Here is a 13,061-nt window from a genome sequence, read left to right as displayed (position 1 = left end):
TATGGTCCCCAGATAAAATAATGGGTTTGCCCCAAACGAGAAAGCAATGGACAGAACTAAACAATCTGGAATTTACAAGGGGAATCTGAGGTTATGGAGCCTGCATATTCACTGCATTCGCGCAGTCTGGTCAGGACCCATGCTGTTTGCTTTCAAAGCCTATTGCATTTAGAGAAACCGTTAGCGAACAGCATGGATCCTGATCAGACTGCACGGAAGCAGTCTGTTGATTTTCTCATGGTGCGGCTCAATTATTATTTACTGACGAAATCCTGGTTTTCAGAATGTTTTGTTTGTGTTTAAGATTGCTCGTCGTTTGCTTACAGGCTGTTTCATTTGATTTTTTTACATAATGAATAGAGAAATAGAAAAGGTTAAAGACAATTTAGTAACCAAAAAATTCTATGTGCTTGATCTGTCATTAATAACAGTGTGCAGACTTCCGTGTGTACTTTGTTGATTAATGAAAGTTTGTAAAAAAGTATGAGCAAAGTATGAGGTATTCGGATTTGTATCAGTTTAATTACACCACATCAGGTATGTCGAATGGAATATGTTTTCACACATCATTTTTGTTTGTTTTAAACGTGATAATTTGCTTAGTGAAACAGGCATCTTTTCAATACTGAAAAGAGGACACCGGCCGCGCATTTAACTAATTATTATTTAAGGATACATTTAAAAGTTAAATTTGATGCAACGCTGTCATGAGAATATAAACTTTGTTGAACATTTCATTCTATCAGATGTAAAATAGGTCTTCATTATTACTCTCAGTCTTCCCTCATACTAATCATTTGTTCGGAACTTACCCTCTTTCAAATCCGAGCATTTTACATACAACCCGTGCTGCATCAAAGTTAAAATATTTATCACATATCGTTTTCCAAACGCCAGATGACTTGATTTCTAGACGTCCAGAAAATGAAGTTGGCCCGTCTGCAAGTCTTAATTCCGTTGCTGAAGTAAATATGTTTTCATATATTTCTTTATTTATTTCTTAATTTCTACTTGAGTTCTCTTAAAGTGTTTTATTCTATAACTAGATGCATTGCAAAATCGCTCGACATATAAGCATATAAGGGGCTGTAAAAAAGTTAATCTTATTTCAATACAAATTGTTTGTAGAAAGATCATTAAGCTTTTCAAAAAGCTAAATAAAGTAGCAATCAATTTTAAGAAATACACCCACAGAACATATGTGAACTTAATCACTTTAGATATACAACCTCCAGTGTCTACAATGCCAAATGCAAACAACTTACCGCATTTCACAGAGGCTGTTTCATTGCGATTACATAAGGTATGAGAGCCCCATTGGTTTGATTTACATTCTGAAATATCGGTTTCAGCTCCTGAGCACCGTAGCTTTTCAATTGTTATATCACCAACACCTCCGCCATAACGTGTCCTGCCGTAACCTTTTGCAAACCTTGTTATAGAAATGTATTTGTCGATCTTAATTTGACTTTCTATTACATTTTAATCGTCTAAAATAACTGTACATTTATGAATTCATGGCTACTCTGTATATATCTTCGCCCATTTGACAGGACAATTCATAACAGATATCAAAATATCAAAATAAGTGTATTTGAAACACATGTACAATTATACATAAATAGTACAATACAATCAGCATGATCAGACATATAATAAATAATTAAACTATTATTAATTAAACCATAATTTAAAAAAAAATATATATATATCGAAAAATCTATCGTTACATGTTTATATATAAATTAAGTACTAAATAATACGACTTTACATGCCTTCCCAAGAGTATTCAATTACAAAAAATACAAACTAGTTTCGCCTATCGGCTTATCAGTGTATACAAGTGTAATGTGACGTTACTATGGGAATAAACTATTTTACTTTGGATTGTAGCCAAGCATTCTACAGATAACACTGGCTGCGTTGTCATCAAATAATTCATCACACAATGTTCCCCATCGGTTTTCAAAATACACTTCAACTCTTCCTGATTGATTGTGAGGGCCTTCTTTCAAGCGAATGTTAGTTCCTTGGAAGATTAATAATTCGAAATTAAATAAACCTTAACCACCTAACAACTTTTTCTATTTAATAGAACGTAACTGTGATAAACTGTGATATGAAACAACTAAGTTATATTATGATAGAGGACCTAATAAGTTTAAAGCCAAACACAGAAAACAAGAAATCACGCTAACTAATAGAAATGATTAAAATATTGAGATATTATAATAAGAAAGTATGCTTCTCTTTCAAAGTCTTCTCTCAAATGGACAAAACTTACGGCAATTGATTTCGACTATTTGATTGTTTGCACAAGAATGTTCCAGCCACTTGCACTGTGTAAGATCATTTTCTGTGCCATTACAGGACAGTTGTTTCGCAAACAGATCATCAACATTCTGTAGTCCATTGGTTGATTTGATTTCAGCGTTTCTGTTTAATTAAAACAAAATTAATTTATATATAAATTGCTATTGTATGAAAGTATTGTACTGAAAAATAAAATTTCAGTAAGACTTAATTAGTGTAAGTTGCATTATTTGTAAAAGAACCACATGTGTACGTTTGATACAATAACATGGGAGAAACGAATGGTTACGTTTTATACAAACGTTAATCTCAAAAACGTCTCACCCCGTACTAAATCCTAACATCCTGCAGATTACATTCCCAGTATTTTCATCAAAAGTGTCATAACAAAATGTTTGCCAACCACCACTGTTCTGAATTTCTACTTGTCCAGAATGAGCTGTAGTTCCGCCAGCAAGCCGGATAGGCGTCTCTGAAAGAGTATGTCCATAAGCTTGGAAACGCACACCTTTTCATATACAATTAATTTCAGAAAACATATAATAAAAATGAAAAGATACGTTTAGCATCAGATCAGGTTTTAAGTGAAAAAATATTATTTAAACATTACAACATACTGTTTGAACTAAATCAGTGTTGTTTATGTTGATGTTGAACGGTAAAAAGCGTGCAAAACACAGATTTAGACTAGAAACTTACGACAGTTCACCCCAACGTCTTCCTCATGATCACAGTTGTTGGCTCCCCAAGTATTAGGATTACATTGCAGTAAGTCAGTCTCATTTCCAGCACATTTCAAATCATCTAAATGTATGGGACCTATTCCTTTCCCGTACATTGAAGATGAAATATTTACTGCATATCTGTGTGAAAAATAATAATTGTTATTGCGTAATATATTAAAAGCAATTATAGTCTGTTTAACACTTAATTTGCAGGATACGTTTATTTATTTATTTATTTATTTTTATTTTTTTTGAATTTTCAAACAAAGCAGAAATGTAATTACTTTGACATCGACACACATTACATTAATTTAGATAGTTCATTGACTATAAGTCAGAAATATATTTGTCATGACAAATAGTGATGTTTTCATGAAAATGACACGTACCATACAACTTAAAATCAAAATTTAACGGTAGATTTGCCCGAAGGCACATACAGATCAGCTCACGCGAAAAACCCACTTTCCGTTTTTCCTCGAAGGAAAAATCTTGCATAGCGAGGAATTTCTCCGAGTGCTGCCTACTTCTGACTCGGAGTACCGACTGTTATAGTTTTATTACTTTAGCGGAATTTCGTCGAGTCACTCCGAGAAATTACTTGACGGAACTCCGAGTCGAAATTATACAGGTAACACTATAATGATTTTCGGTATTTTATGGCCACTCCGCGCGACTCCGAGTCTGTAATAAACAATAAATCGGTCATTTCGAGTGCCGCGAGATGATTTGACGAAACTTCGAGGCAGTATTTCCTTACTTGGACGGATTGTTTTTATATCATTAGCTAATTTATAACTAGATAAACTTTAAAATAACACCCGCTAAAAGTAAAATTTTTAGTATGATATTGAAATACATGAGAATTAGAGTTACAAGTAAATTTATGTAGAACGGAATAAATTATTAATCATATATAATTAAACAAATTTCCAAATGAGCGCCGTTAAAGGAAACTGATTTGTTAAATTTTGGTATAGAAATAATTTCTGACTGCGAATTTAATTTAGAAATAGTGTCATAAAAAATGCACTAAATTATGAATACTTCATAACTAGATACACTTTGAAATTACGCCCGCTAGAAAAATAAATTGTTAAGTATTAGAATTATATAAAACTAAACAGAATTTCAAATAACTGCCGTTAAAGAATAGTGATTTGTTAAATATTATATTGCAATAGTTTCTGACAGTGCAAATTAAATTTAGAAATAAACTGATGTAAAATGCATTAAATTAGAAACTATATAAGACTAGATAAACGTAAAGATAATGACCGTGAAAGAAAAGCGACCTTTATTAGTTAATGAAAATTATAGGAGAAATGATTAATTTTCATCATGAAAATGGTCTTTCTTTTATTCATTTGGAAGGAATTATGAATAGAATAAAAAATACTACTGCCGTATCCACTCGAAAAGAAAATAAAATATCACAAGTAAACAGAAAAATTTGGTTTATTTTAAAGTAAGATAAAAAATACTTCAGTATTATTTTAATTTTCAAATACTGTGTTATTTCGCGTATCACTATGTAAAAAAATATAATCACCCTGCTCCGATTAATCTGAAATCTGTCCTCGAAGTTACTCGAATGCTCATTTAAATTTGTATAGATAATTAATTATTCGTCTCGGAGTCACTCGAAGGAATTCCGTCAAGTGACTCGGAAACAAAAAAAAACCAATACAGGTGTGTATTCCGCTAATTGGATTTCATCTCGAGTCACTTCGAGGATTTCCTTCGAGTGACTTTGCATAAATCCTCGGAGTCAGATAGCGAAATTCCTTGACGGAAAATGGCTGACTCGAAGAAACTTCGAGTCGGAGCCTTGGTACTCGTTTTGGCCATCCTCCAAGGATCGAGTAGAATGGGTTTTCCGCCTGAGCTGATCTGTATCACATAAAACACAGCTAGAGCCATTGCAAAGTAAACCCACCACAAATAGAAAATGTTGTGGAAAGATATAGCAGACGGGTTACTTAAAAATTTAAAAAAGAGCACAGTTTAATCATATGCAAGATGCTGAAATTGGGTTTGGGGGAGTAAAACAAAGCTTAGGCCTAATTGAGAGCTTTCTGTTATAAATTCTACAACTACAGAACAATTGTCGAACAAATTACCCATGTCACTTACTCAGTATTTTGAAACCCGAGCATTCGGCATACCACTTCTGCCTCGTTTTTATCAAATTGGTCGTCACAAACGGTTCCCCATTGACCTTTGTTACTGTTTCGTACTTCTAACCTTCCCATATATGGTGTACGCCCACCGACAAGGCGTACTTCGGCTGCAATCACAAATGATAATAATCCCAGTACACGAGATAATCTAATTATATTATATGCGGATGACTGGCATGTTGAAAAATATTAAAGATTTTTAAAAGAAAAGTAACAAAACCTGCTGTACTTCATCGAACTAACTTGGTATGATAAAGTTTGCTCAAATTAAAAAAAACAACATAGAACGATATCAAACAAGTCTCGGTTTAAATGTACATCATCATATTAAGAAGAAACGAAATGTGCAGTATACCTAAAGCTCTCAGCACATATTGATGTGGCACTGATCTATCATAGAATATCGTTGAATCTAATCAATGAACACAAGACACCAGACATATAAATAAACGTCAGTCAAACCCCTTACTGTTACTGAAAGTAATAATAGGTCCGTACCTGCCGAAATATTTGGGATTTGCAGCACGAAGATTAAGCTAACAAGTTTTAAATACAACATTTTAACACGAAGAAAATCACTTTATTCAGACATTTTCACTATAGGTTGCAAGCATCACTTTTAAGCATAAACTATTTTAAAATCTACTTAAATAAACTTTTGCAAATGTTATCTCTTCTTCCTTGTTTTTGAAAACAAAACTGCCTGTGATTGGTTCAATATGTGCGGCCATCTGATACTATAAAATTTCACTTCATCCGGATTTTTTATGTTTTGCGATGACATTTGTATTTATCATTGCGTGATTCAGGCGCAGTATATTTCTTTGGATTTTGAAAAGGATGTATCGACCAGGATAAGAATGTTAGTCAAAGCATGCTGGATACTTGGTGGTGACTATTTTTTATTTAAAATTACATTTGTATTTGACACATGTTTAATACTGACAATCTATATAGTTGTGAATTATAGAATTATGACTTTGTGCTACAGTGTTCACTATGTCTCAAAGCAATCACTGTCGCGTGCAAAAGCATTAACGTTCAGAAAAAGAACACATCCAACTGAAATAATAGTTATTGTTTGTTAATGCGAAGCAATGAAGTATCGTATAGATATTTATGTAAGTTTTCTAAGAAGTATAATTGAAAACACATACACGCTTCGGAGTGTTTATGTATAAGCTTGATCATTCTCATTCGCCCCAGAATCCCTAGTACCATGGTATATTTCCGAGATGCGAAAATGATGATTGATGCACTAAAGCTTTATTAAATATAGAATTACAAAAACGTAAGAATAGTACGGTGCATGTTTAGGACATGCATTTTTTTAGATTAAATTATATCGTGCGCATGGCATCTTATCTCTCGCGCACGACATCTTATCTTGTGTGCTCGACATCTTATGTCGTGTGAACGACATCTTATCTAGTGCGCACGACATTTTTTCTCGAGGGCAGGTCATCTTATAACGAGCGCTTGACATCTTATCTCGTGCGCTCGGCATCTTATGGTGGTATGTTTAGGACATGAACTTTTTTTTAAGATTAGAATAGTACATAGTAAGAAGGTTTAATTTTGAACAAAATAGAACTGTAAATGATATAAAGAAAAAAAGTTGTCTCAATATATTTCAGCATGTTTTGCTGCAGGAACTGCTGTAGCAGCAGTAAAATCTGATCCATGTTTGTCTGGTGTTCACCGTAACATTTCCCATTTAAACGAAAGATACTTAAGATGACTGCCCATACACTGACAGTCGGATTGAAAAGACGTGGTTTTATGCTGGACCCGATCCAATTGTTACCTCTCCACCACCCACATTGTGTAGATGTGGATACAAGTTTCCTATCTGGATGAACGGTACATTATCTGTGCTATTTATATATTTTATTATGATAGTAATGTGATAGTTTTTCTTTCAATGTAATTCTAATATGAAAATATGATGTAAATTTTCATCAAAATGCGTCACGTCGACATACTATTAGGTATCACTCCTTAAAAAGTGACACCATATTTGACCTACTACATTATCGAAATGATATAACGGCTTGTGTTACGTGTAATTTTTACATACTCTGAGTTGATTATTAACTATTATTCACTAAACGTCAACGCACTCCTAAATTATATCGAAAGACGCACATCACGTCAACCTACTATATCTGTCACCATAAATGTAATATGAAATAGTGCTTCTCCATTACATTTACAGTTTTACTGTATATAATTTAGAAATAACACCGAAATAAAACAATCTTTAACGTAGCTGGCTATCTTTCACTAATTTAAAACATATACTTCAAATGAAGAATATCATCATGAAATATATTTAACTTTACTAAATATATAAATTAAAGCTGTATGTGGAGCTACATTCATTGTAAATGTAATTCAGTAACTGTCGATTTGTTAAAAACATTCCACATTTTAGTGTTAGTACATATTTATACTGTGTTCAGTCATAAGTAGGCCTGTACAGTGTGTTTTATTTTAGCCTAATGCATAGTGCGGAACTTGTGAGCAGAACAATCAAAGAAAAATGTAACAAAAAATGACAATTGCAAGAGTGAATGTGCATTTAAGATGATGATACTGCATAATTATGATATCGCTTACAAGCTTGTGCTAAAAGGAAACTTATATTACGTTTATAGGTACGTTGCCAAGTCCAGAAGACGGAGAGGTTAATAGAACAGCGTGCTTAAAGTTTCTAAAACCATGCCAACAAGAACTGCAAATTCAAATAAAGAACTGTGGAACTTTTTTTGTTTATCACCTAACACCAGGGCCGGACGATTCAGGATTTTGCTTTGGTACGATGTATTCTCGTAACTTCATTTGACCCGAAAGTGAGATAATAGCGAGGCTTATATACAATTAGCGTCAGAGATGTCGCAATTTAGTCCAATAATTAAGCCGACAACGTTTAAAATGTACATGTTGAACATAAATATGAAGCCATACTGGAGCGAGTAACACGATTTTAGCACACTCATTTTACTATCCTCTTTTATAAAGATTTACTGTCGGGTGTGAAACGCAACCTCTCTCAAAAACACTTACACGTACGGGTGTGAAACGCAACCTCTCTCAAAAACACTTACACGTACGAGTGTGAAACGCAACCTCTCTCAAAAACACTTACACGTACGAGTGTGAAACGCAACCTCTCTCAAAAACACATACACGTGCGGGTGTGAAACGCAACCTCTCTCAAAAACACTTACACGTGCGGGTGTGAAACGCAACCTCTCTCAAAAACACTTACACCTGCGGGTGTGAAGCGCAACCTCTCTCAAAAACACTTACACGTACGGGTGTGAAACGCAACCTCTCTCAAAAACACTTCAACGTACGGGTGTGAAACGCAACCTCTCTCAAAAACACTTCCACGTGCGGGTGTGAAACGCAACCTCTCTCAAAAACACATATACGTATGGGTGTGAAACGCAACCTCTCTCAAAAACACATACACGTACGAGTGTGAAACGCAACCTCTCTCAAAAACACTTACACGTGCGAGTGTGAAATGCAACCTCTCTCAAAAACACTTACAAGTGCGGGTGTGAAACGCAACCTCCCTCAAAAACACATACACGTACGAGTATGAAACGCAACCTCTCTCAAAAACACTTACACGTGCGGGTATGAAACGCAACCTCTCTCAAAAACACATACACGTACGAGACCTCTCTCAAAAACACTTCCACGTACGGGTGTGAAACGCAACCTCTCTCAAAAACACATATACGTACGGGTGTGAAACGCAACCTCTCTCAAAAACACATACACGTACGAGTGTGAAACGCAACCTCTCTTAAAAACACTTACACGCGCGGGTGTGAAACGCAACCTCTCTCAATTACACATACATGTGCGGGTTTGAAACGCAACCTCTCTCAAAAACACATACACGTTCGAGTGTGAAACGCGACCTCTCTCAAAAACACTTACATGTACGGGTGTGAAACGCAACCTCTCTCAAAAACACATATACGTACGAGTGTGAAACGCAACCTCTCTCAAAAACACATATACGTACGAGTGTGAAACGCAACCTCTCTCAAAAACACATACACGTACGAGTGTGAAACGTGACCTCTCTCAAAAACACTTACACGTACGGGTGTGAAACGCAACCTCTCTCAAAAACACATATACGTACGAGTGTGAAACGCAACCTCTCTCAAAAACACATATACGTGCGGGTGTGAAACGCAACCTCTCTCAAATACACTTACACGTACGGGTGTGAAACGCAACCTTTCTCAAAAACACATATACGTACGAGTGTGAAACGCAACCTCTCTCAAAAACACATATACGTACGAGTGTGAAACGCAACCTCTCTCTAAAACACATACACGTACGAGTGTGAAACGCGACCTCTCTCAAAAACACTTACACGTACGGATGTGAAACGCAACCTCTCTCAAAAACACATATACGTGCGAGTGTGAAACGCAACCTCTCTCAAAAACACATATACGTGCGGGTGTAAAATGCAACCTCTCTCCAAAACACTAACACGTACGGGTGTGAAACGCAACCTCTCTCAAAAACACATATACGTACGAGTGTGAAACGCAACCTCTCTCAAAAACACTAACACGTACGAGTGTGAAACGCAACCTCTCTTAAAAACACGCACACGCACGAGTGTGAAACGCAACCTCTCTCATAATCCAAAACGCTTTCAATAAGCTGTGTGATGTTTCGAGTTTAATGGTGAAAGTATACCTCTAAGGAAAAAATTGAATTTATGAACGATTTCAGTGCTTTCTAGTCACAACACCTTGATTTCACGAAGGTGAGAAATACATAGTGTGAAATTCAAGGAGCTGTTTTTAAAAAATCGTAGGTCTAATAAAAAGCCTTATTTTCAAGACGGATCTTTGCAGAACAGCTGTTTGATCCTTAAACTTTGTAAAAAATTCATATTAGGACATACCTCAAAATGTTACATGAAATTGATAGGATAATGAATTTTCACGGCGCTAACTTGATATTGTTCTCCTTTCAGGGATTGAAAAGCCAGGTGAGTTCAATTTGTTACTAAATATTAATATTTTAGGAATATTTATAAAGGTTCCGGTTAAAGAAGAACTATCAAAGTTAAAGGTAGTGAATTATAATATAAAGCCAAAATACAAAAATGTGGTATTCTTTGTTACATTCTATCAAATTTGGTAAACAAGTATGAACTTGCCGAGACACTAAAAGAAAAACATGACAAGGCACTTATAAAATTACATTAAAACATCACTAAGTATGCCTTTTAAGTTTCTTTTCTTACTTATAGAACCTTCGGGAACTCCAGTAGAACATACAGAAAACGTTTTAAACGCCACTCTAACGATCCAACAAAGCAGCATAACGTCCAACAGTTTCATCGCTGCAATTAACGTCACTTCGGGTAATGACATTCGTAATGTCTCAGTTGAATTAGTTCTCTCAAATGGATCAGTGCTTCAATTTGCCGAAGTTACCCAGCCTTCACTAGATTACAAATGGGAAAATCTCAGCCCCTCAACTAATTACACAGTCCGGTTATATACCTTAATCAATGGTGAAAATAAGGTTCTTGCAACATCATGGACAGTCACAAGTAAGTGCTAATGTTTATGTTAATGTAAAAGCTATTCAGCGGCTTGTATGTAATTCTACTTTTCGACATACCTTAGACTAAAAATCTGTGATTATGACCTAATTTTTGACAGTATCCGCATTCACTTTAAGGACAAGAAAAATGACACATATAAATAGTTCTAAAGTAAATAAACTCCTGAGGACAATTAAATAAAACTGAAACACTTCTACCCAAGTGTGACAGTTTAGTTTAGTTCAATTTCTCTTACAAGCGTTTTTTTTTATATTTTTCACATATCTAGCCTGATTTATATTGAAGTTTAACTTTCAATGATTTGTAACTGTAATCCGTGTTGAAACACATAGTACAATACATATACCGCCGCATGTCATCGATATAAATATCAAATGTTATCACTAAGAATAAAATAAACTCTATAAAATGATCTGGTTAGAAAAGTACTGCATGATGAACCTTTGTGAAATAAAAAGAAAACAAGTATACAAATATAATTTATACAACTGCAATTTTGTTGTTTTGGCCAAAATGGCTTTTCCGTGAGATATGAATTATTTCAAACTTAAAATAAAGAAGAAATGAAATAATATTTGTTTTTTCTTGTTTTTGTTTTTGTTGTTTTTTTTTGTGGGGTGTGGGGATTCAATATTTAGATAGAGGCAATCACGATATTCCATATATAAAATTAGTCCTCATGCATTTTAATGAATTCACAGTAGCTCCTCTCACTATGTGTAATATATATATTACATATTCTAGAACCTCCAGGAGAACAAGTTGAGAAAATATATAACGCAACACTTACAATTTTGCAAAGCTCCAAAACGCCGAGCAGGTTCATCTCTGCAATCAACGTAAGTGCTGATGGTGAAATTCTAAATGTCACAGCTGAAGTAGTTCTCTCCGGTGGGACTGTGCTTGAAACTATTGAAATACATAGGCCTCAATTAGAGTATAAATGGGAAAATCTCAAGCCCGCAACTAATTACACAGTTCAACTATATACATTTAGCAATGGAGAAAAGAGGATTCTTGCCACATTGTGGACAGTTACGAGTAAGTGCTAATGTTTTTGTTGAAATAGTCTGTAACCAGGGAACCAAATTGCGAATAATGTGTGTCGTCATGACTGAAATGATGGCTACATTGCAAATCGGTATTTTTTTTTATTTTAAAGAATTCAATAATAAGATCAATAGGTTTGATAGAGTCTGTTCATGAGAGGTAATGACATATGCAACACCTCCCACGCCCCCTAGCACCGGCTTAAGCGGAATTCTATTACCCAGGTATTGAATGTAATCCATGATCCAAAAGAATCAGAACATATAACACCAAAACCAAGTATGTGGAGACTTTTTCAAAATCACGTTTGAAATTATCACAAAGACAAATTACATCTAAATCAGTATGTATGATTTTAATATTATATTTTCTTGCACAGAAAGAAAAGTTTTTGAAATCAGTACAATGGAAATAAAATCTGTTTGAAGATCCCATTGAAGCGTAGAACGTAACAAAGTGAAAAAACAGCAGACTCGGTTTGACCTAGTCTATTCATGAGCGGTACTATAACGTGCAAGTCCCCTCATACACGCCTAGAATACAAATTGAAAGCACTCCTCTATCAAGAAGGACCAGAAAGATTTGGAGGGTATGACTTTTTAAATGAAATCACTTCTCAAAACACATGTAAAATGGCATTCATAATACCGTGAAGTTATCTCAATTTATGGGCATGAAATATTGAATAACACCAACGGGATGACAATTATGATAAAACAAGGGGAAATATCAAATAAGAAGAGCGAAGCTCTAAGCCTCCCTTGAACTCTATCTGTGTATTTACGAATGTGTGCATTTTTAATGCAAAATCAAGGTAAATATACGGACAGCAACAACAGTGAGGATAAACCAAGGAACGCAATGGGGCATAGTCTTAGAACGGTCTGTGGTTAAATACCACTGGGAAGTTAACCGATTGAAGATGCCCAACACCTGAGTTTGAATCACCACCAAGTTCCAAAGTTACATGACAATATAATGATAGTTATTTCCGTCAGATATAATTCCTTACACACGTACTGATATTGCAAAATACATAAATACCCCTGTAAATATAAATATATATACAAATATACAAACGTATCATATAGCATTTGATTAATAACTTTGTTACAGAATAAAAAAAAGGTCACGGAAACATGACGGAAGACACAGCATAAC

The 13,061-nt window shown here is 34.7% G+C and overlaps 1 protein-coding gene across 1 annotated transcript; it reads right to left on the bottom strand.

Moving 5' to 3' along the window:
- LOC128551928 (neurotrypsin-like) lies at positions 1-5,323 on the bottom strand. The gene is made up of 7 exons (XM_053532886.1): positions 5,175-5,323; positions 3,013-3,176; positions 2,638-2,785; positions 2,285-2,436; positions 1,882-2,029; positions 1,266-1,432; positions 1-960 (listed from the first exon to the last, which is right to left on the bottom strand). Exons 1-7 carry the CDS (start codon positions 5,291-5,293, stop codon positions 809-811), a joined length of 1,050 nt encoding a protein of 349 aa, XP_053388861.1. The 5' UTR covers positions 5,294-5,323; the 3' UTR covers positions 1-808.
- Between the last annotated feature and the right edge of the window lie 7,738 nt (positions 5,324-13,061).

The sequence above is a fragment of the Mercenaria mercenaria genome, unplaced genomic scaffold, assembly GCF_021730395.1.
Source record: "Mercenaria mercenaria strain notata unplaced genomic scaffold, MADL_Memer_1 contig_1841, whole genome shotgun sequence".
In the NCBI taxonomy this organism is placed as follows: Eukaryota; Metazoa; Mollusca; class Bivalvia; order Venerida; family Veneridae; genus Mercenaria; species Mercenaria mercenaria.
This window is presented reverse-complemented; position numbering and strand designations above follow the sequence as displayed.